Below are 26,733 nucleotides of genomic sequence, written 5' to 3' on the forward strand. Positions count from 1 at the left end.
TATTGTGAACTTTGTCGGATTTGCAGCACTGACGTGTAAATTAGAACATAATGCATGTTGTAAAAAAATAAATGAAGAAAAGAAAGTCTCTTACTTTCATTCATGACAAAACTCAGTCTTAAACCTATCTATCAATAACAAATTTTTGTTCTTGTTCAAAAAACAGCGATATAGTTTATCAATAAGGTTAAAAAAAAAAGTACATCAGTAAAATTGACTAAAAAAGTTAAAGTGTATATGTGACTTGGCTAAATTCTTAATGCCATCATTTAATTAAAATAGCTTAATTTAAAATCTATAGATAAAAGTATAGTTAGATCAATAGACGTGTATTGATATGATCGCCAAATAATCATAATAGTAGAACAAACCTGACTTGGTCAACAATCTGATAATATAATTATTATTCATTAGTACAAAACAGTTATAAAAAAATACTATTAAAGAATAAACCTGGACAGTACCAAAAGCAAACCGTACAGAGAGAGTAATGCATGAAAATCACAGAAGTAGTACTTACATAACACTGTTCTTTTAAACTTCTATCATCACACTACTCCGTGCAACTGCCGTTATACGAATCTAGGAGGGATGTTAAAAAGCAGTTTGTGATGTAATTAAAAACGTTTAGTGAGAGTTTGCAATACAATTAGGGCTGTATAAGTCATCAACTCACAAGAAGAAAAAAAAATATGAGAAACGTGTACATATAATGTTGTAAAAATATGGTGTTCGACTATTAAATACGGATCAATGCATTTATGAGCGCGTTGGCATTTTCCAATTAAAACGATAGACAACAATTAATTGTATAATGCAGTAAATTTCTAACGACTTTTTAGTCAGTTGTTTCATAAACATTGGCAATTAAGTAATGAACCGACCCAGTTAATGTTTAAAAATACAATGTCACATTTTAAGACGAAAACGGTTTATTTAGAAAAAATTGATTATTCCAGCAAAATATAATTTTTCTATTTATTGATTATCCCCTTCATATTATCAGGTAAGGAATATTTCTGATTGTGCAATGTTGCTGAAAAAACAACACTTCGCAACAAGACACACAGTACAGGCAACGCGGATCCCGTATTGGCCCGCGTTACCGTCACGGTATTTTTATCGTTCCCGCGATACACCATCGCGGTTTTTGATCGCAGTATGGATTGCAACCGTGATGACACCGTGACGGTGTGATTTATCGTTATTCCTGCTGCTGCTTGTTGTTACTTTACCTGTATTGTAATCCACGTCAAATATGCGACTTCCGATTTAAGCATAATAGCTGCATTGTAAATAAATTCTGGTCCATATTATTATAAAATTAATAAATTATATTTATGAAATAGAATTTCATGAAATCGGAAACTACATTCGAATTACAACATAACATGATTATTACGCTGTTAAATTTTGTGATGTGTAAATAAGAACACATATCTTTGTATTTGACGTGCTTATTTCAGTTATTATTTCTATTAGTTGATAATCCTGTTTTTATTACAATCTTAAAATTAAATATTTCCATTAGATGAACTCGTATCAATGCAGAGCAATTTCATCTTCTCATTTTATAAGTTGACACGCATAGCGCCGTAAACTGTCAATACATGACTTGTGTATGTTTTAAATTGAGAAATGAACAAATGTCGGGAATCAACTAACAAATCTATTTTTCCATTCAATAATAAAATTATCAATCATATATAAAGTTGGTGCTGCGTTAAAGCACATGGAATCATAACGTGTATCAGTATTCGTTTCCTGTGTATACATTTAGAGTTTAAGTCACGATCATTTTATGTGTATACATGTAGTGATTAACAAACTCAGGGTAGAAAACGACATACCCTTGAGGGTTTCCACACCTATTTACGACAAAAGAAAAAGTCTATATCGAGTACGGCTTCGTCTAATCGCACACCTTACAGGAGAGAGAGAGAGAGAGAGAGAGAGAGAGAGAGAGAGAGAGAGAGAGAGAGAGAGGGGGGGGCGTTTAGGCGTAATTTAACGTACACTTATTGAAATATACTAATATCCAATACTAAATATTCATAAAATTAGTATTCATAAAATAATATGGTACACTGTGATTGAATCCATCATGCAATTTCAGATTTGAGTCCACGTGCTGCACCTGTCAATCAAATCAGCCCGCTAGCTCTACCATGTGTTTCCTCCATGATAAAGTGTCGTTCTTTTAGTTTTATTTTTAATAAAGAAAATAAGAAGTATGTTTAACAATCAAGTTTTTTTTTCAATGTTCGTGATGCATGATATATTGTGTTTGGAAAGTTTAATTTGTTGTGTTTTTTCTCTATCTCTCGTTTAGTTTATAATGGAAATTTTTGCGGGAAGGAACATCTTCAACACGTTCAGAGGTTAAAGAACGCAGTAGAATGAATCAATTATTTGATATAACTATTAGTTAAATTGTTTGATATGCATGTAGAATTCTTCTTGGTCAATCGTTACACAAATTATCTACCTGCCTCATTCCTGTGTATTTTGTGCGTTCAAGCGTAGAGCGATTTCCTGTCAGTGCGACGGTTTCACACCTTTGTGTAAAAACAATTGGGACTAAAGTAAAAAAAAGTTAACTTCGACAGTCATAAAGCGGTGGGGGGTGAGGTTACGATAACGGGAAACGGGTTTACATATTTGTAGTAGCTTTATATTCAATAAGATTACATTTACATGCACACATAAAATTATATCAATACATTTACTGAAACGTTTAAATGATTTTTTATCGGCATGAAATATCAACAGCAAAACTTTCAAAACATGTTCTTAATTTCTTTGAAATGTGTAAGAACATAAGAACGGTTTAACAACATTTCCTTCTCAAAAAAAATTATCTAGTTATTCTGTTAAGAGAGAGAGAGAGGGGGGGCTCGGTCGGGAGCGAACGCTAACCTCCGTCACGACTGGTAGCTGGTACACCATCACGACACCATGACATGGGATACCCACAATATCTTTCAATTACATAATTTTATGCAACTCTGGGTATCTCTTAGGCTCCTTACTCTCTATTTGTTATAATTCAGTTCAGAGAGATACACGTTAATTTGATTTTTTGCATTACAATGGGGCGTATTCGAAGGTGGCAAAGAAGTTGATGAGAAAGGAGAGGCTGGTAGACACTCAGTATCTTCCATCTCTCACAGCTTGGCCCTCATGTCCTGCTCACATTCAGCATGCAAGACCACAGCCCAATCGACTCCCTCAGGCCGGCCCCACTGAACGTCATACTCATTTCCACACTGAATATTCAAGTCAGACTGAGTCTTGAAGAACACACTGCTTCGCACTTAAGGATTGTCGTCGCAAACGTAACGCACTAGAAAGTGGGAATCCTCGCGCAATGACAAACGACGAGCCATACATGTACCTAAAGTAACGCAACACAAATTCACTAAAACGTGAATTCACAAAAAATGTTCTTTACACGTAGAAGACCTTGTAAGAAATGAACGGAACGTGCTAAAAATACCGGGTTGGTAATTTTTAATCACTTGCTCATCATTAGTTGACACGCATGGACTTCAACAACAAACAATACAAATGTAGGCGGACCAATTAATTGTTAAGAAAAATGTAATCACACTGCGTACACATTTATAATTTTATTGGCAATTAAAATCATTTCATGATAATTTTTAATTTAAGGACCTTCTTAAAATATGATAATGGATTCGAAAATATTTTATTTGCAATTGCTGCACAAGTATTAAATTAAATACTTTAATAGTTTATTTAATGGCTATGAAATAAATAAAAATAGTAAAAAAGACTTTCGATTACACCAAAATCTACTTAGATATCGTCATTTAATATAAAGAAACATGCAATTTATTTGTCATTCGGGGAGATAACTCCCGGTTGTATACGATACTTTTCCATCGATAATTTTACAGTGGCGGGGACAGATAGATGATGAGTTTACCGTGATGGGAACGCGGTATACCTGTCTCACCTGGCCGATCACCTCGATGTGTTTATACAGTGACAGAGCGCGGGAAACACGGGATCCGCGTTGCCTGTACTGTAAACATCTCCTTAAGATTAAATGCGTTTTTCATGGACTTTTAATACTACGAAACTGTTAATAAGACTTTTAATGTATTCATTGTAAATTAACATTTTTCAGAAGTTTTGCCTCGGATTATCACCAACATAATACATGGCGTATTTAGATTCCCTATCTAGATTTTGGTATGACTCGATTTGCATCAAAGAAAAAAATAATCATTGCACATTTTTAGCTCATAATAGATTTCATGTATGTGTTTCATGTGAGCAATCTAACGTGTAATCTATTAATCTAGTAAAATAGGATAATAAGGAAGAAATGAAACAACCATGTTCAGAAAAATGCCCTCTACATTACTAATTTCCTAAATTAAGGAAAAAACATGTTTTTCTATCTATATGAAATTTGTTTTGCTATTTCTCTTTTTCAGTCTTTAAAAATCTTTGTTGTTGGCCATTTTAATAATAACACTGAAATAATAGCCTGGCATGTTTTTTTAGCATCACATATTCAATATATGAAGTGGCAATTTACCACAAAACACTCAGTTAAACAATTCATGTTATCCAGCCATCATCATATTGTAACTTCCTTTTTGTGTTCGTCTATTATGTAGTAGTATTAATGTTGAATAAGAGACACACTCTTAAATAGTTTCAAAAGAGAAAAATGTATAAAACTAAACAGTATTTACAAAGTAGCGTAACAATTTCAATAACGGTATATCATTTAACTTTAAAATGTAAGAATATATTTTATTTTACTAGTTGTATTAAACTTTTCAAGGAGGTAATTGGTTGGCTGCTTTATATTATAATAATTGAACACATTAAGTGTTGCCTATCTTATAATATATTGACACAAACCCTCCACTTCGTTATATCTAGTTTTAGTCTTCTTGGGACTTTGTTCTAGTAATTGGTCGTCATACTTCATGAATATGATATATTATGAATTTTGTAAGTAATCAAATCTTCCAAGAGGCCCTTAAGACTTCACATGGTTTGATCACGTCACCAACCAAGCTTACATATTCGGACGAACATTTTAAACTAACTAATTATTTAAGAAATAAACAGCAATTTAAAAAGTTAACAGAGATATGAAATTGGTTGGTCACATGATCAAATTATGTTAGGCTTGATAGGTTTTTCAGATCATTTAATTACGTACCAACCAAGTTCATATCCAGGTGAACTTTTTAACATTGCTGTATGTTGCTTATATTTACATGTGAAATAGGAAACTGTTTATAATTGTAAAAATTACCGAGATTTTATGTTTTCAATAACCCAACCAGCAAGCAATAAGCGTGTGCTATGATCATTGTGACGTCATGAAAAAGTTCACACAGAATGAAATGTTTTCACTATTCTAGAGGTTCATATAAAGAAACATTGCAAATGTAGATATTTCTTAGATGAATTTGGTTTGAAACGTGTGACGAAAAACAAGTGAACATATTGAGGAAATTTTAATCAGGACAAAACCAGCCAATACATTTACACGAATTTAATGGACTATTTGATTACACAAGATGAATTTGAATAATTTTAAGAAAAAAACTAATTGCTTTTACCAAAATTGCCCATTAGAAAACCACCTAATTTTTTTTAATGTACTCTTGACATTAAAAATTACCAAGATGAATATTACAGCATGCAGTAAATACATGATCATTATTGTTGTTCAAAACAGTTGTTAAAATGTAAAGTATTGAGATTAAAAGGAAAAACAAACCCGTTAAATCAGGTAACATTTCAAATGTTCAAAAAATCATTACATGTTCAATGCATGAACTTAATACAGAGTATACAGGATTTTCTTTCATTTTATTCTTCAAGGAAAGAAAACTAATAATGGCGAAAAACATTCTGTTGCTTTTTGTCATGGATCTTTTAGGAAAGAGCGCTCTTAGATTTTTGACTTTGATTTTTGACTTATACCTTTAGTTATAACCATCTCACAATAAAATATGTTGAAATCAAACAATTACTTGATGATTTTCTAATTGAGTTCAACTGCACCAGAGTAAGCTCATTAATTTATGTTCTATTTAAGACAAATAGACGTAAACGGCTTTTAAAGTTAAGGTTTATTTACCCAGGTATAAATACCTTCTTTATTTCTTTTAGTATCTACACATCTTGTTCTGTTAAAACTCGGTCATTGTTATGTCTTTTTTCTAATCGATGACAATTAGTTTGTCATTTGCATGCATTCAATATATTGGAATTTTAAGATTTTAATCATGAGGATACAACAGTGTAGCAACACACTGTGGTTGTGTTTGTTTTTGTGTGTGTTTTTTTGGTGTTTTTTGGACATGATATTATATTGACAAATAATAATAGAAGACGCTATTTTTTTCTGCTTCTTTTAAAGAAAACGTGCATTATGTAATCCGTGTCTCTCGTGCCTGAGAAGGTAAGATTGTTAAAGGGACCAACAGATTATATTAGTTAATTCAAATGATAGACATAAATGTCTATCATTTGAATTAACTAATATAATCTGTTGGTCCCTTTTCTGCACTATTGCAATGTTATTGCCTGTTGTTAGAACGGTTACCGCCATTTAACATCAGTCTAAACACTTGTGCCTGTCAAGCACCATCAATAAAGTCAAAAGAGTAGATCATTTTGACCTATGAATAATAAAGACAAATCGATCGAATTAAAATGATAAATAAAACATATAAAAATACCATATCATTTTCATTTGATCTGCACTAGGTTCTTGTCAGCTTTTACATTAATGAGAAACTACTAATCTTGTTTTGTTAGCATGATTTCGTTCTCCGTTTTTTGCACCAGTTTTTCAAAACCTTTTGAATTTGTTAATTCTTCTTTTGCCATCGTAGTGTTTAATCAACATTGTTATTATCTCCTGATGAACAATATAAATAAGGTAGCCTGTAAAAATATATCGACAATCTGGAGTGTTAATAATTACAGTTTTGAACAAATCAAAACGTGCATAAATGATTTCTAAAAATTGTTTTTTTTTTCATTTTTGAAACTCAGAATAACAATACTGTCACCTTTGATATCATTGATATTTTCACCTTATTATCAACATATGTATATGTTCTTTTTTTTCTCAAATAAATGCAATAATGAAACATTTGCCATTGTCTTAAAGTCTTCCATTTGATCGAAAACAATCCTATAAAAGTACAACGAATTCAATTAGTTTACAGCCATTTAAAAGATAAATGATAGCCACTTAACAGACGTAAGGTTTGTTACCAGCTAAATCCGATGATAAATCAATTGACCTTTCGGAGTTCCCATTAAAATAAAAAGACCTGTGCGTGCATCAATGGTTTACCACGGGTATTTAACTGAACCTTTCAGACATTAAAGTGGAACCATGCGACAATTATAGAAAGACAACTTATCTGTCTTTTTTGTTTCTATCAAAGCACTTAAATACTTTGTGTTATTTTTAATGATCGAGTGACAGGGTTTGATTTAAAAAAACACAATACAAAACAAAATAACGTCAATACTAAATAAGAATAGTTTTTACCATATTTTAATTCACCATTTAATTAAATATTTGATACACTGCAATAAGAATGTGCACTCTGACATTATTTAAGAGCAATGTTTTAGGACAAATTCGTTCAATATGAAAGAAAAATTGTCAATGTGTATAAAACTATATGATATAAATTTTACGTTTAAACATAATTTACACCATACTATGCAAGAAACTTAAATTTGTTTAGGTCGATTTTTTAAAAACGTGATATGTCTTTATAAGATATAGATTGAATTATAGTATAAAACAAAAGCGACATTTAAATGGAGATTGAAAAAGATCTAGATAAGTACGTATTTTGCTATCGATTTATCAATCTCCATAAGTCGTTTTATTTTATACATTAATCTTACTCTGAATCTTTTAGGGGTCTTTTACTAGTCAATATGTTTTTACATGAAATGTGCCTTTTGAGTTTAATTACCCCTAATGTTGATCTATACTTATACTAATGAAATGTGTATACATTTATGAATTTTTAGGAGAAAAGACACATGCTTAATTCATTATTTTTGTTTTTTTTTTATTTTTGTTACCATGATAAAAAATTAAAGCAAAATATCATCGTATAAGTCATTATGCCACTTTAATCTACTCTTTCATTTAAAGGTTATGTGATTCCATGTATATACACATTTCACCACAGCATGGCTACTCCAAGTCCTTATGCAACACGGCAGTGTTCGAACTGCCAGGGGGACACGAAATTCATATGTTCTTCATGCAGACGTGATTTATGTTCCAGCTGTAAAGAGGAGCATGTGATTAATATAAATACAACTGACCATGATGTGATGATATTCCGCAGGAAAATGACCTCCTCCCCGATTCAAGAGAATTGTGCGATACATACTGATAATGTTTATGATAAGTATTGTGAAACTTGTGAATTGCCCATGTGTTCCTCTTGCTCTGAACATACCGAACACAAGACATTAGATATTAAATCCTTCTATGATTCACACCATCAGCGACTCAGAAAAACTTTTAACGTCGTGAGGGGCAAGATTCACTTATATGAAAGTGTTTTGATGACCGGCATCAAAGCTGATGTGAAAACCTGCCAAAAAGAACTGTGCAAAGGTAATGCAAGTCTTATTTTGAATGCCACACGGCTTAAGGATATCGTTGATAAAGTTTTATGTGACGTTGAACTCATACACAAGTGTTTTGTGCAAAATCTGAAAAGACACATACATATTTCTAGTTTGGTGTGTTCCAAACATTCATTTGAACAGTCAGCAAAAGATCCTGTAAAATTCCTTTTATCAAACTCTGCCTTTAGAACATTAAAAGAACGGTATGGATTTTCAAAACATGCCAAGCTAAGTGTAACTGAAAGACTGAAAGCAAAGGGCGTGGCGATGTTATTGAGCGATATAAAGGTCACAGAGGGGCGAAAACGACCTACAGATATTGAACTAAAGTTGATGCCTGCACCTGTGTTGCAAAAGTCTTTTATGACGACAGATGTTGACTCCTGTTCCCACATGGCTTTTGTGACATCAGATAAGATATGGATTGGATGTAAAAACAAGTTTTATTTGAAAGACACAAAGGGCGGCACACTTTTTCATCAAGAGGGACCACTTAATGATTTTTCTTTTTATTACCCTGCTGCATATTTTACAGTAACCAATGAAAACAATTTGGTGTTTATAAATAACGATCATAACATCGTTAAACTGTCACACGATATGGAAAAAATAACGACATTAATTAACACACCATACAATAACAAGGGACCATGTTGTGTGTATTTCGCCCCCTTCGCTGGAGATCTTCTTGTAGGTTTCATAGGATATGATGATTTTAATAACAAAACCTGGATAAACCGTTACGATGAATTGGGCCGTCTGAAGCAAACAATTCAGTATAACGAATCAGGATACCCTCTTTTTTCCCTTCCTTCCCATATAGCAGAGAACAACAATGGGGATGTTGCTATTTCGGATAGAAGTACAGTTGTAGTTACAGACATTGAAGGTCGACATCGCTTCTCTTACAATGGAGGGCCATCGGATTTTGGGGTGGTTCAAGGAATTTGTACTGATCCACTTTCGCACATACTAGTGTGTGATAGCTACAGTAGCTCAGTACATATGATTAATAAAGACGGCCATTTTCTAAAATATCTTCTAAAGCGACCACCGGGTATACTGTCACCATGCAGCCTAACTATCGATGTAAACACACACCTTCTCTGGGTGGGATCATCAAGTCTAAACACAGTGCTTGGTTATAAGTATATAACCCAATATGATAACACCTACGGTATGGCACATTTCACTCTTATATGTTACTAGTGTTAATCTCTTATTTATTTTATAATTACAATTCAATTCGTTAATTCAATTTTGCACAAACGTATGCCATAGGTTATTAGAATAAGTATGTTATATATATATATATATATATATATATATATATATATATATATATATATATATATATATATATATATATATATATATATATATATATATATATATATATATATATATATATAAAACCATAAACGACTAAGTAAAATAAAGTTGCATGGTATTGCATTTATTCAAACAAAATTAACATATTAGTTTGTAACTTATTATGTTTTTTTTAGTTGAACCCTCACTGAGTGCCGTTGTAAGAAAATCTGCTGGACACTCAACAGTACAAACGGGGGAAGAACATTGCTATGTAAATGAACTACTCTATTTAGAGACACCGGGTCCATTGCTACTGAATGCAATTAGAGTGGAAGACATCAGGTGTTGTTCCCATTTGTCACTTATTTCGGCAGATAAAATGTGGGTCTGTGATCATAAAAATCTCGTATTGATTAACACTAAAGGTGAATCAATATACCATATTAAAGATTTATTCAGTGAACGAGAATTCGGAATGCACACAGTTACCAGTGATGGTGAATTGATTTATATAAATGAAGAACATAACATAATGAGACTGTCGGCAGATGTGAAGACAAAAACTAAATTCATAACGTTATCTAACACTGCATTGCGACCTTTAAGTGTGTATTGTTCCCCTTTCACTGGAAACCTACTTGTCGGAGTGACAAAAGAAAACCCAAGGACAGGATCTATTTTGCATTACAACCGGGATGGAGATAAGACGAAAAACATACAGCACAACAACAGTAGAAAACCGCTTTATCGTAAACCTGCATATATAACAGAAAACGGTAATGGGGATATCGTGGTGTCTGACTCGGGCCTTAATATTGTAGTGGTTACTGACAGGGAAGGAAATTATCGTTTTTCATATACAAGTCATCGCTCATGTTCTTACACATGGTTTCATGGAGTATGTTGCGACGGTCAATCGAACATCCTTATATGCGCTCCATACTCGAACTCTGTGCATGTCATAGATACAAATGGACAATTTTTATCACATTTTCAACTTTCTGGGATGTGAAGGGTATACTGTCTGAGTTATGACGTCCTCAATAACCTTCTTTACGCTGGTATTGACCATAATCAACAAACACTGGGTGTTTACAAGTATATATTCAGACAGGATTCGTTGTTAAGTAAGTGTTCATGCTTAATGCTTAAAAAATAAAATTATCTTACATGTCGTGATGAGGTTAAAAATTATAATTGAAAAATCCATTACAATTTTATATTCCACATGGTTAATGCTTTATCAATGCTTAATTCGAAAGTCAACATTTAAAGCAAACTATTTCTATGATTTGATATCTGACTTAGTAAATTTTTAACTATTTATGTCGCATTCATAATTAAGAAAGACATTTTGTTCTTTCATCACACTTCATACGTTAAAAACTGTTTGCCATGCATGCAAATACAATGTAAATAAAGGTTTTCTAACAATTCTAAGTAATGTTTTGTCAACATTATTAATGTTCTTTCCAACCATTCTCTACCTCTGTTTTTTTCTTTGAATTACGTTTGCTACACACATGCGCAAAACACATGTTCGTCAATCCAAATGATGTTGCACATCCTTCCTTTAAAAATTATTCATCTAAAGATGCATATTTTTTTTTTACTTTTATCAAACGCAGTTGTGAATTTGGTGAGAAATTCATAGAATAATTTTTTTTACCGAGACGAATTAGCTTACTCTCGTTGTAAATAATTTTGGACTTTTCTTTTCCATATTTTATATTTCATATCCAATAAAATCTTTTTAGCTCACTATTGTTGAGGGAGGTTCATCCCTTGGAATAATTGTACATTCATTCATGTTCCTTAACAGAAACTGCTAGTACTTAACATGAACTATTTATGCAATACATAATATACCATATATTATAATAATTACCTAATATGAAGACAAGAAATTACTTGTAAATTTAACATGCGGTGAGAGTCAACGTATTTATAGCCTAGTTCTGTTTTAAACATTCGTTTTACATTTTTCGTAGATCCGGAATCAATCTCTGATGATTTATCCTATTCAAACAACAGAGACTAAAGAAAGAAAAGTAGGAAAGAAAAATCTATTGTCATCACCGTATAGCCCGATCCTACACAAATACTTGTCAATTACTGATGTTCGGTGTAGCAAAAGTGTATCTGTATGCGCAACAGGTACATGTAGGATATGGGTGAGTGATGATCATGGCATTGTATTAGTCAACGAACTTGGTGAAACATTACACCAAATCAAAGATCAAATCAAAGATTATCGCGATGGATCTTATAATGGGTCGTATGGATTGCACACGCTTAACAGTGATGGTGAACTAATTTACGTAGCAAAGGATGACACTATACTCAAATTGTCAAAGGATTTGAAAAAAAGTACCGTATTCATTCAGAATACGGATTCAAATCAATGGAGACCGCAATGTATATATTATTCCGCATTCACGTGTGATATCTTTGTCGGCAGGGCAAATATGAATTTAAGAAGAGGAAAAATAATTCGGTTTAACAAAAATGGCAAAATGGTGCAAACAATACAATGTAACGAAGAAGGACTGGACATCTTTAAATATCCTCGCTATATAACAGAGAACAACAATGAAGATATGGTGGTGTCTGATACTTCTGGCGCTGTAGTGGTCACTGATTGTGCAGGAAAATTTCGTTTCGCATACACAGGGTATCCACAAGAAACAGCATTAGATCCACTTGGAGTGTCCACCGACGCACTGTCAAACATATTGGTATCCGATTATTACACAAGCTCAATACATGTTATTGATGAAGACGGTCAGTTTTTGTCATATCTATCGATAAACCTACAGTGCGTCTCCACACCATGTTCTATTTTCTTTGATAAAAAGACACATCTTCTTTGGGTCGGCTCAGAGTACAACAATACAGTAGCTATCTACACGTATTTAAGGAATGAAGATGTACTGGCAGGTAAGATAACAAAACTCTTATTTAAGATTAATTTGTTTATTAGTGCGGTGCTGGAGGGCGTAAACACACACAAATAATAAATGTTTGAAAGTAAGATAGATGCATTTACATCAGTACAATAAACTTTTCTACAATGTACCTACATGCATTTAGTATCATTGCTATAAAAAGAGTTTTCAATATATTACACAAGGACATGCTCTTCGTATGAACAGTTTCTAAGGCGAGGGTAATTACTGACAACAAAGTTAATAAAACTGGACTACCAACAGTCTCGTTTGAATTCATCTTTTCGTAAGTTCTATGGTCGATACATCGACCTTATTAGCAAATACAATCTTCCACTGGGTCGCATGGTGACTGACATATTTTATATTAATTGTTAGACCATAATTAATCATCACCGAGTTGTCTATTGACTTTTCCGTTTTTTTCCTGATTACGACAAAGAGCACACGGCGGGAGTGACCGGTCAGCAAAGGATGCTCACTCCTCAATGGCACTGATCCTACCTTTATATTTTTAGAGGTCCGTGTTGCTCTGTGTTGAATTTGTATTTTGTTTTATAGATTTTTGAGATGGTTGACAGTTTATTAATGTCATTTTTTTGTTACAGATTTCATAACACATAATATAGACACCGGTATAGTATATTGGAAAGATAAACTCACAAATATTGGTATTTGCTAAAGTGACAACGAAATGTATTAAGCCGGTTGCATTATATAAATTTAAGATACTGACACAAACTATAATTGTTACATTTAAGGTTTTATATAAGATTTTAGTTTAAATAAACACGCACCGAGGGCGGGCTGCTACAATATTAAATTTGACTTTTATTTTATGATTGTGTCATAGATCAAAATAAACATTGCGAGGCTGTAAATATGATGCAACATGACGTCGGAGATGGAACTTGTTCGAAAAAGCAGATATTTGCCCCAGCAGTACAGAACTATTTCACAGTGAAAGACTTTAAACGCTGTTCCCATTTATCATACGGCATATGCGACTGCCTTTTAATTAATGAAGGAAACAACTTCATCATTACAAGTACATCAGGTGAAACTATACACCATATTGAGGATTTACGCAGTAATGCCCATACTGGATCACACTCAATGAACCTATCTCGGGAAGAGTTGTTTTTTATCGAGAAGGACTATAACATTGTCAAACTGTCAAAATATAAAGAGAAAACAAAAACAACTTTTATCAAATATATACAGGAAACCGATTCTGCATGGAGACCATGGTGTCTTTACTGTTCTCAAATAACTGATGACGTTTTGGTCGGTATGAAGAAATTGGACAGAATACAAGGCAAGGTTATTCGGTACAACAACCTCGGGGAAGAAATACAGGAAATACAACACAACGAAATTGGAAGCGATATATACAATACACCACGTTATATAACAGAAAACATTAACGGGGATGTCGTGGTGTCTGACTCGACAGGTGCTGTTGTGGTAACAGACCGCGAAGGAAGACATCGTTTTTCGTACAAAGGACATCCTCCTGGATCAGAACTATCTCCACTAGGAATCTGCACTGACAATCTGTCACATATCTTGGTATGTGATGAGTTAACCAACGCAGTACAGATTCTTGATAAAGACGGACACTTCCTATCCAATCTGCTAATTAAACCATCAGGTATAGTCTCGCCTAGTTGCCTGTGTTATGATGTCAAAGCCGACCTTCTCTGGGTAGGGTCAGACGTCAACTACTTAGTATGTCTCTACAAGTATATACCAACACAGGACCCTCTTACTGGTAAGATTTTTAATTTTATATTCGAGTTTTTATGTTTGATGCCAACATTGGAAATCACTAAATATTTAGATATATACATGTAGTGTGCTATTTTTACATTTAATGCCGAACCAATTGTAACAATTATTTATTTACATTGACGATACACAAAATAAATAATCAAGTATAAAAGTCAAACATAAATATTCTATTCGGTACACTCACCGTCTTTCATGACATCGTCGTTTGTTTTCGAGGAAAAAGAAATCAAAGAGAAAATCTATTACTAGTATGTTCAAATTCATTACCCAAGTACATATTAAGACAAAGATAACAAAAACAAGTAATACAGCAGTGATATGTTTATACCTAAACGTTAAAAGTGCGTATTAAAATGAACATAGTGAAGGAGTACATGTATGAGTCTCCTTAAACAGGATGTCAGCCTTAATCAATATCAGTACTTATATTTTAAGCACCAGAAAAATATATAATTACTACCCTTATTCAAAGAAGTATAATTTAATTTTTTAAAAGAAATACTTTGTTTGGCAGTTTTTTTTTATAAAGGTCTAGATCTAGTAAATGATATCAGAGTGTCTTTCCGGTGCTAGAACCATTATGACGTCATAATTGATTTTTGTTTTTCCCCCGTATTTTACGGCTTTAAAGGAATTATGTAGAAAATAACACACAATTTTGACATTCTATATTTCATCAAGGGAAAAGTAATCCCGGTATCTATATTCAATTTGACATCATTTCAAAGAGGAGGTCAAGAGCTTGTTTAATGCCATTTTTGGAGAGACTGTAGGCAATCTACATATCTACATTTCATTAGTCAAAAATGGACAAAACTCCGAGATTTGTTACTTTTGCCCTTCATATTTAACAGAAAATGGTTGTTTAAAACATGATTTTTCATTGTGTTTACTAAACATTTGAGCCCCGGTACACCCTATGAAACAAAGATATTGTTATGAAGCATCCTTAAAAGAATTTTTATCTTGAATTTCAAAAACCTGTAGGCTCCTTTCATTTAATAGATCTTGACCTTAAAAATCACATTGCCTTTAGATTTAAATTTCGCAACGGTCGATTGTAAAAAAAATAAATAAAAATAAAAATACCTTATTTTCTTTGCCAATATCATACAAAATGCAACAATGTTTTTTAACAATTTCAAGTATTAAACACTGATTCCACACAATTTTTGTTTTATTTTGCTTTAGTTTTAGTTTGTTCATCTGTTGTTTCTTAATGTCGGGCAATATGTATATATGTTTCTTGATAAATTTTTATTCAACCTTTTATAAATGATTTACAGATGAGAATCCAGTATTAGAAGATGAATATGAAGAGTGCTGTCTGGTTCAAGCAGACTTTTAAAGAAATTCTTTGGAGAAGGACACAGTGATTCTAAGGAATGGGGGGGGGGGGGGAGGGGGGGGGTTAGGTTCTTAAAGGTTTATTGTTTTCATCCTATTTTTTCCTGTAAGATGTGTTCATTAAAAAAAAGTTTCAAAAAAAGTTATTAGATGTAATCAACTTATGATATAAAGAATGTAATTGTATGTTGTAAACAATTTAGTGTATGCCTCTGGTTTACAATGATTGGTCATATCTTATCAGTACGGTGTTACTTCTTTACGTTTGTTACAACACCTTAAAAAGTCACACATTTTGAATTCTTTTTTTTTAAGTGCGTTAAAACTGGGAGTAAGTTTACTAATTTTGATTCTTTAAAAAAAAAATACAAGCGCGTTGAATGATCGATATTAATGCATTTTAAAAAAAAAATGTACAGGGCACAGTCGAAGTTCTTGGGACCTTTTAAGATTATTGTTTGAACTTAGCTTAGCCCGATTGGACATCAACAAAAGTATTAAAAAGACTAGTTATTCTGAATTGCAATTGCACAATGAAGAACAACAGTTCAGGAGTTCATTCAGATTTGTTGTCAAAATATCAAGTCAACTGCGCCGATTAACCATCATGTGTCCTTTTGTTTTGTTTGTTTTTGTTTTTTGTTTTGTTCTATAAATCTTTGTTTTGTATATTATTTAATCAATGCGTTTATTCAATACAGTATTAATATGATTCTTTTTGAAAACATTATGCAAAAAGTGCATTCTGATATGCCTTTTATAAAGTAATTACAATGTAATATACATGTACATGTACATGTAACTTCCTTACTTTTTACATCGAAATAATTCATTTAGATTAAATACGAGAAGAGGTTTTATGACTAGAAACTCATTATAACATGTAAAAGGCTTTTGATTGCATTGGGCAACTTATTTTTTTATGACTAAACTTTATCTATCAAAGTTCAAAAATATGATATGATGTTTAGGAAGAAAAAATCGGTTGCATTTTTCGAGTATACTCAATTTGATCATTCGATTAATATTTCGGAAATTTGACTGTATCAGTGGTTGTCGTATATATAGACCAGATTTAACACGGTTATAAAAAAAAATCACACTTATTTTGAATAAATGCAATATCAGTAAACAGTTTTATAAATGTCTTCATGAAAAAGATATGAATGTTTACACTCATTGCTCATTTTGAAAAAAAAGATCAAAGTGTTCTGATTTGGTCCCAAAATTAACTCACTTTGATGAGAAAAGCCAAAATGAGCTGATTTTGTAACAAGTTAGACGCACATTGAAAATTTTTTTTCAACGTGCGCAATATTTTAAAGCAAGATGCACTGCAATTTTCATGCTGAAATTTTTTGTAACGATAAGATATTTTCTTCTAAAATGACAAAAGTACCATGGTTCTTAAATTTCTGCTAGCCTTATCTTAGTGGTAAAAGCTGTTTAGAAGCCTAAATTGAAGAAAAATTGAATTATTGTGGTCTTGTACAAATATTGATCTGCTATATATTTCAAAGAAAAGAAATCTTTCTTCTGACAAAAATTAATAATTTTTCGAAATCTTATTTATCATAAAAGTTTAACTTACATGCAACCTAATCATACTAGCAGGTTTTTGCAGCAAAATAAAATTCTAAAAAATACAGCTCATATTGCTTTAAAGTGTGTTGCCACAAGCCTTTGCATGACTGGCAAACGTAGAAATGTACATTTCAACAATAATAAATGAAATGATATCGATTAAGTGTTTACAAAACATAATTAAGAATGCATTTCAATTTTATCTTAATGCTGAAACTTTCACTTCAGCAATATTTAGTATGACCATAGAAGCCAAGTGTTTAAACTATTTTTGTTAGTTATGATTATAATAAAAAAAATGTTGTCTATTCTGTACTTAGTTAAAAATGTTTACATTGTTTTATAAAAGCAAGTTTATATTACAGCAGAGCACATTCGAATAGTGAAAAATATGTGTAACAAATTTGAATCCGATATGCCTAGCCTTTGTAATAATATAAAAGTCCCCCCCCCCAAAAAAAAAATAGGTTTCTAGGGGTAGTTTAGATTCAAATTCAGTTTATTCACCATGGCCATACTAAAGATGGTATCTGAGGCTCAGAAAAAATATACAATGTTCAAATGACGTCAGAGGAAATTGTGTTACAATACAAAAAGAAAATACAAGTAAAGTGACATATATACATAATTAGGTAACTGCATACAGATATACATATATTGTGTGTGAAGATTCTAAGGAGGACAGACTAAATCATTGATTTTTGTAAAAAAATGCGAAGTTTTTTTACTGTGTGAAGAATTGGGAACGGCTTGTATTGCCATCATTTTACAAATTACATGAATAAAAGCATTATTAGAAATGTATGTTAAAGAAATTACGAACAATATGCTGTGGTTTCATCAATGATCGTTGAATACCAATTTTCGTGGATTCTGTTGTAAAGCTGATCCACAAAATGAAATGTTCATTGAAATGCAATTTCTATTACCATGTGTATTGATAGGGTCATTTGCCACAATTAACTTATTCTTGAAACCGTGATTTTCACTTTATCCACGAAACTTGATACCCTTGAATATTAATGACATCACTGTAATACACAAAAGACAAAATACCAATAAGCAAGTTACTAAATATATGAACGAATGTCAGAAACATTGATTTGACTGCCCAAACGATATTTCAATACAAATATAAAATACATGTATCATTAAATACATTACATAAGACTGTCAAAAAATGATTCTATGGTCAATGAAATTTAAAAGGTATCAATAATCATTTCGGTCATAATTGGCAATGATTTGAAATTGATCGACTGTTGCGGCAACACAGGTTGATAGGAAAAAACCCGCTGTCAAATAACTGTTTTGACAAATGAAAATTATACAGGAGAGGAATAATAGTAAACAAAACAAATGCATGTAAGCATTAAAAAATTGCCGCCTGTAAAAGTAATAATGAAAGCAATAAATCCAAGTGTAAAGATTAATAACAAAAACTATATCCGGACCTAGAAACAAAAAATAACAGAAACTGTTCTAAGGAAGACAATGCAAAATTTATAGAAAGAGAATGATATTCACGTTATAATTAAGGGCAGCTTAAAAAATAGTAGTCTTTGGATCTTTACCATGGACAAATGTACAACGAATATTTTATACTGTGGTTACATTAATATTCGTTGAATACCAATTTTCGTGGATTTCGTTACTAAGTTGATCCACAAATTAAGTGTTCATTGATGTGAAAGTTCTATTAACATTTTGTATTATTATACTTTCAAGTTAGATACTGAAATCTGATTGGTTTAGACGCAGTTGATAATCCGTTCTATTACCCTCAGCGTTAGCAACACTTTTAGCAACGGGTAACACAACGAATTGTTACATGCGCGGTAATTATGCGCGTACGGTTCACCATGGAATTCACGTCAATTCTCTATAAAAGCAGTAAAAACATATATAAAATTAAGACATTCAGTATAATAAAATAAATAGTGCCTGTTTGGGAGGATAACAGTTGAAATTGACACCCCTCGAAAACCATTGTCAACCTCCGCTTCGCATCGGTTGACAATGGTTTTCTCGGGGCTTCAATTTCAACTGTTACCCTCCCAAACAGGCACTATTTATTTTTTTTTCAAAGGCAAGAACAATTATTATTCTATTTAGATAGCCCAAGTTCCTCATACAGAGAGAAGTTTTCATATTGATATTGCGAACACTCGGGGATAGGCATTGGGTGCTCCAACTCTTTGTTCCTTTCACTTTCACTTTTCAAGTTCTTTTGATGTCTGCGCATTGTCTTTCTTCGTTCTCTGAGAAATCTTAATAGAATTTCAAAATTACTTATAAACCTGCTTTGATATTAAAAAATCAGAAAAAAAATCATAATGTATACATATTTAAACGTACCTGACAACCAAAATGACGTTAAGTAATCCACTTAAGATAAGAAATGTCGTACAGACATAGAGTGAGGTGGATAATTGGCTCTCAGATACAGGATGAATTAAACCTGACTCCAAGTTAAAAAAAATATAAGATTAAAGCAAATTCAACCTTTTCAGATTTATTTTTTACGAAATACAAATCGTTTGTCACGAAATTTTTTTAGTTAAAGCTATATTCATTTATTGTTAATTCTTTAAACAACATTACAATTCCAACATATTCGATTACTGTCCTTTACATGAAAGTGACATTACCTTCAAAACCCTGGTCACAGCGATCGCCATGGTAGCCAATGTCACATCCTCGTGGACATTGACCAGTCACGTGATGACATTGTTCTCCATACAGATATAAACAGTTCCCACATTTAAGCAAGCATCCATCTCCATGTGTATTATTACTGCAAACTATACAACAAGATCAAACATTTTTTTTGATATACAAGCATATTTTTTTTTTGTTTTTTTTTCTTTACGATTAGAATAAGTTTTCTTATTACTCGATTAATTCAGGTATAACTTCAGAATGGATTAACAACTGAAATATAAATGCAAAACAAAAAAAACCAAACAACGTTTTTTTTAATCAAATACTTAAATTTTGTCCGACAGTTAACAAATCACAACCTTTTTCTATTCCTTCCTTGAAAACATCTAGCATAAATTTTTAGGAGCTATAACATTACAATTACCCTGTGTACATTGACTTCCTTGATAACCAATATCACATCCATTGGGACATGTACCATTGATGTAATTACATTGCTCATTGTCAAGGCAATGTCCACACGAATGGTTGCAATTTTGACCAACCTTTCCTTCATTACATTCTGCAAAATGCAGCAAAAAATAGAAATTTATTGTTTAAATGGAGCAAAGTCAACATTTGTAAATCAAAATAAAGTACCTAAATGTAATATTATGCAAGGCACAAAATTTGCTATAAATTCTAATTGATTTTTCTATTAATTTTTTGATTCATTGGTTAAGATTGTTACTTCTTTATTGGTAAATGGATTATGTTGATAAACGTAAAAAAAAAATGACTATGTACGTGTATCGCACGTGGCCCCTTCCCAACCCACTTGACACCCTCCCTCACACTGCCCTGTCATCCTGTCACATCTGTATGGAACTCCACAGTTGATGTTACAGTGCTCCTCACAATAGTAGCCATATCGACTTACAGGGCAGGCTGTAATTGCGATATAAGACATTTTTTGAGACATAACTAATACAGATTGGTTATTTTATTTTATCTGTTTAGAATATTAAGACAATATAATGGTAAAAGAGGTTAAACTACGATCATATACTTAAAACAAATTTAACATGTACGTACTTAGGTCACATTTTGTGCCATAAAATCCACTGCCACAACCGTTTATACAACTTCCGTTCACATGATGACACTGTTCATTGTTTTTACAGTTTCCACAATTTTGCTGACACTCTTGACCGTACGATTTGCCGTTGCATTCTGTAATGTAAAAGTTATATCATTGAGCAAAAAGTTTAAAATTTTAGTCTGAGTAACAAAGAAGTCCAATGGTTAATAGAAATATGTTTGGTTATGGGTCATGGTTGTTTAAGTAGAGTTTATTGTAAAGAGTTTCATTGAAACATTTTTATGGATCGCAGACAAATTGAAGTTTAGATAATTGTCAAAAGATTGGTCATTTGAAGGGCATACATACATTTGAAATAGTTTTCATCATTATACATATGAAACGCAACTTATTGAGAAAAAATCATAGAAATGTTTGATAATTTAATTTTTTAAATTGGCATTTTTGTGGGTTTTTTTTTTACATATATCTATTTTTCTTTAAATACATAATTAAAAAAAAGGTTGGTGCAAGATACTTCTTTAAATATCAGTCAGTTTTTACAACAACAAAAAATGTTAGACGACCTTCTTGATAATATGTTGTTATATGTTCATGACATTTTTTAGACATGGACCCGTTTAAAAATGTGTTACAGTACGGATATTGATTGACTTAGACACTGTTATGGATCTTTTATCTAAGTACTCATATAAAACCGAAATCAACGTTCTCTAAATCAAATTTAAACCAGGTTGGATACACAATTTTAAAACTATTGATTAAAAGTTATTACTATGATTATATTTGTTACATATACTTACGTTCATTACAAGTTGGACCTTTGTATCCATCGGTACACCTCAGACAGGTTCCATCCTCGATGTGACAGTGACCTTCCTGACAGTTCCCTGGACACGATAAAGAACAGTTCTCTCCGTAATATCCTGGTGTTGGGCAACCTTAAATAACATGATGATTTCCGTATGTTTGAAACAATCCTTTAATGATATACATTAACAGTGTATATAAAAATCAATCTAAGAGCAGCACGTAAGGTATTTTTCATTTTTTGTACAATTGGTTATTCTTATTTTGTTGATAAAAAGGGATAAAACAATCATTATTTGTGCTTTTGTTTAGAAAGGATATTTACAGCATGTAAAAGAATTTTAACAATAACAATCAAAACATTTTTTATGCTGAAATTGTCGCCGTCGGATCCTACCATAAACCTCAAATTCGCAGATTTCGTTGTATGCTCCATCTGTAGAATAGCCAGAAGGAAACGGGGGCTGTGTTCGATTGTTGTAGTAGATAGCGTAACGTCCGTGATTAGGGCAACTTATCGTTAAAGGATTCTCTATTGTTGCTCTAGTAAAGTTTCTATCTTTGAAGCACGTTATCCCGTCCTCTTTATTCGTTGTGTTTGATATGTAGACAGAGAACCCCAAAAATCGTCCCGAGTATTTACTAGGATTTCCTGTTGAAATAACATCTTTAAAGAAAACTCACATTTTCGGTTAGGGTTTTGTAATATAAGTAAAAACTTGGAAATTCGTTCCTTCTGAGTTTATATTAAATATTATTGTGAACAACAAAAGTAATTAAAACACAGAAATCCAACATATTTTGGTTTTTTTTAAATTTTAGATTGAACGTAAAAAAAACCACCCATCAATAAGTATAATTTAGTAATTAAAACAAATTTGACTGATTAATTACCCTTCATCCGACACACTTTATTCAACAGTATATATATATATATATATATATATATATATATATATATATATATATATATATATATATATATATATATATATATATATATATATATATATATATATATATATATATATATATAAAAGTATATAAGTACCCCAAGGCTCATTGTCCGTCCTATAGTATATAACAATATGATGCATGCTAAGGACTTCTTGGAGATCCACCCTCCATTCTGCCACTTGCTGATAATTCCCGGATATTGTACACTGGTTGTCATATTGAGATAGGTCTGTAAACCGTCCGTCCACAGCACGATCTGCTCCCCACCAAGGTCGACCGCTATACGGAAAACGCTGCCATGCTGGTTTCCTCAGAGCAATATTTTCTTGATAGTAAAATATGGTTATTTATTGATTTCAATTGTTTTTTTTCTTTTCTTTTTTCCATTTCTTCTTTTAATACGATGCAATTTTTACACTACCGTTTTAATAGAAAATATGAAATTTTAAAGAATCCAATTCAAATCATATGCATCTATTTGTGAGCCTTTCTATTTTAATGAAACATCAAGGATGTTTTTTTTACAGGAAGTTGTCTTAGTTCTTTTTTATGATGTCTGCATACAAGCCTCAATTGATTAAAGCATTCCCAAAACATGTTCATATTATGCATTGAGAGTCAAAGCCATTTCACACATACGAAAAAAAGGCTATTAAAACATCATTAAATCATTTTTTTTTCTTAAGAGGAATGTAGAGTTAACTTCCTGTCTGTGTCATAATATAACAAGTAAAACAATGGAAACAGTTATGATTAAGCAGTTATCTAATGAGGATATCAAATTTGTAGGGTTTAAAATGCCTTTGACATGAATGGAAGTGTTACTGTATATTTGCTAAAAATGTTGACTCCAACTGCTATTTATTTTGAATAAAATTATATCCTTACACTTCAAAACAAAGATAGACTGAATAACTCCTAATTTTAAATAAAATTGAAATATCACGCACTAGGAAAAAAATATAAAAGCAAATACCTTACCGTATGCATTGATTAAGATGAATAAATGGAAAAATAAATGCAGCCAGAGCAAATGCATGTCTAAAATGGAAGGAACTAATGAAAATTTAATTCTTTTTTAAACATACACGTGATATGTTTAACCTAGTTCCGGGAAAAGTGTTGTTGACCTTTTTGTTTCAATGATCATGAGTCATGTCTAAGTTATATAGTTTTATGTTGGTTTGTATAGGTATAAGTATCTGCGGCATACAATTGCGCATCAAAAATGTACAATAACGTTTAAGATCATAAGAAATTAATTATACTGACAAAGCCCGAACATTTATTAATTGAACGTAAACCGTCCCTGGTTTTAATGTAATAGATTATTTCATATGCTATAATTAATAGCTTTATGTACCAATTTCCATGTTTATACATCTTTTTAAAAATCACTAAATGTAATACACCATATACTAATGTATGAGCATGATTGTTTGTTGAAACGTTGAAATTTATTGATAATCTCTTAGGCACAAAAAGGAACAAAGAATGAAAATGCAGCTACTTATGATATGATCAAGTAGAAAAATAATGCACAGAAAAGAAATAATTGACACTGTTTCAGCTTGATTTGATTTTTGAAAATATATCAAAGTGCAGTGCATATGTATTAAAACGATGAATAATAGTAATACGAAAATATAATTAATGTCATATTTTAGATTATTTTACAAATGTACTCTTTATATGTTTTTAATGTTATTATGAAGTGTTTTTGAATTGTATACCAGACAAAAATCTGAGCAAGGAATGTAAACAAAATAAAAAACACCCCCTCCCCCAAAATAAAACCCCCTAAAAAACAAACAAACAAACACACAAAACAAAACAAGAAACTAAACAAATGAATCTCAGTCAGTTTAATTTTACATTTTTACATTTGTACAGTCAGGAATGATACACCAGGGGAGTGTGAAGCAAAACCAAAAGAGGTAGTAACAAATGCAGTATCGTTTTGAAGAGTTGTACTCAAACTATAATATATAATTCATCATATTAATGATAATCTATCAGGTGAATATACAACTTTGACCTTAAAGAAGCATATATGTTATAGATATGTATCCGTTACAGATATTTATCCGTTACATGTATTTATCCGAAACTTATCTTTGATTAAATTGTAATCATATTTCATTAACAGGACGAGATACCAAATTATAAGAAGTAGACGTGTTAAAGACAAAATAAACCATCAAATAAAAAGAAATATATTTATATGCAATAGAAATATACTCATTTGATATAAATCTATTCTGGGGGACATGTTATAAGGAGAATTTCGAGATTCAATATACGAGATTCAAAATTCAAGATTCGAAATTCGACATTCAATATTTAAATTAACGAATCAAATTATCGATCTGAAACATGTATCCTAGCAACATCAAACTGTTCTAATTAAAGATAATGCGTACTTGCTCTTACCTTCAAGTAAATGTCTTATATATCTCTTATTTTATTTCTCTTATATCATGTTTAATATAACTTAGATGAATTAACCCCAAACAGTATAAACAATACTATTAGTGATGTTCTCCCCGATGCATTTTAATCCGTAGAGTATTCGCCCCTGTTCCGTAAAAATCGCCTCGCAAGGAAAAATCTGTTTAAACTAAAAAATTAAGATTGAGTGCGGTTTTAACTATGGAAAGAAAACCATCGAAGATTTACAACCTCAACAATAACAATCCAAATGCAAATGTTTTTTGGGTAGTGTATCACTATTCCATGGTCGAAATGAGAGAGAGAGAGAGAGAGAGAGAGAGAGAGAGAGAGAGAGAGAGAGAGATTCGTTGTGTCAAATTTAATTCTGTTTGAAATACACGATAATTAAGCCTTTAAAAGAGAAGAGAATAGACAGGAGGTAGCTAAGGTAGGGCAGTTCTACTATCAAGCATTAATTCCCTTCATCACCGGTAGCGCACGTGCATCGCTGTTGCATCTCTTTACCCAAATGAACTCAAATAAATCGAATTGATGAGTTTTGCAGGGCGCGGGGGGGGGGGGGGGGGGGTTGTTGGTTGAAACCCCTCCACGTCTAAATCCGCACCTGTTCCCAATTGAAACATCATCCACATTTTCTTTATTTCATTTTGGTGTTATGTGCGTGTATGGCGACTTAATTTACATTGCCCCCATTGCCCATATGTGAAAGGTAATTGTGGATAAAACATTAAAACCTCAATGCATTGCAGTTATCCAATATGGGCTAATGTAAGTATCCCGTATGGAATAAATGCACATTGTGAGAATAGAAAAAAATATAACAACATTTTATGTCAACACATTTTAATGCAAAAAACAGGGTACCACTATAGGAAATAATATGAATGGGAATATTTTAGCGATCATTCAATACTCCATATAGAAAGCCACTAGCCCAACACATTTTTTTTCGAGAAAAATGATAAAGGAGTGGCATGTTTAATTACATCCCTTTCTGTTTCTATATCGAGACACGGTTGCCTCCGCAGCGGTAAAAATCGCAAATTCGGATAAACTTCACAAGGCATAATTCGCACATATGGGGATCCGTCGACA

The 26,733-nt window shown here is 31.9% G+C and overlaps 2 protein-coding genes across 2 annotated transcripts; one reads left to right on the forward strand and one right to left on the reverse strand.

Annotated features, from left to right (window-relative positions):
* The first annotated feature begins 3,124 nt into the window (after window positions 1–3,124).
* Window positions 3,125–16,089, forward strand: LOC128174526 (uncharacterized). Its single transcript, XM_052840062.1, has 4 exons — window positions 3,125–3,281; window positions 12,157–12,939; window positions 13,801–14,721; window positions 16,028–16,089. Exons 1-4 carry the CDS (start codon window positions 3,125–3,127, stop codon window positions 16,087–16,089), a joined length of 1,923 nt encoding a protein of 640 aa, XP_052696022.1.
* Window positions 16,090–18,165: 2,076 nt separating this feature from the next.
* LOC128171570 (multiple epidermal growth factor-like domains protein 11) lies at window positions 18,166–24,294 on the reverse strand. Its single transcript, XM_052837364.1, has 10 exons — window positions 24,166–24,294; window positions 23,279–23,509; window positions 22,625–22,879; window positions 22,221–22,358; window positions 21,411–21,548; window positions 21,123–21,263; window positions 20,761–20,898; window positions 20,324–20,476; window positions 20,031–20,133; window positions 18,166–19,942 (listed from the first exon to the last, which is right to left on the reverse strand). The coding sequence occupies exons 1-10, from the start codon at window positions 24,221–24,223 to the stop codon at window positions 19,780–19,782; spliced, it is 1,518 nt and encodes a 505-aa protein (XP_052693324.1). The 5' UTR covers window positions 24,224–24,294; the 3' UTR covers window positions 18,166–19,779.
* Window positions 24,295–26,733: the final 2,439 nt, after the last annotated feature.

Source organism: Crassostrea angulata, chromosome 2, assembly GCF_025612915.1.
Source record: "Crassostrea angulata isolate pt1a10 chromosome 2, ASM2561291v2, whole genome shotgun sequence".
NCBI lineage: Eukaryota > Metazoa > Mollusca > Bivalvia > Ostreida > Ostreidae > Magallana > Magallana angulata.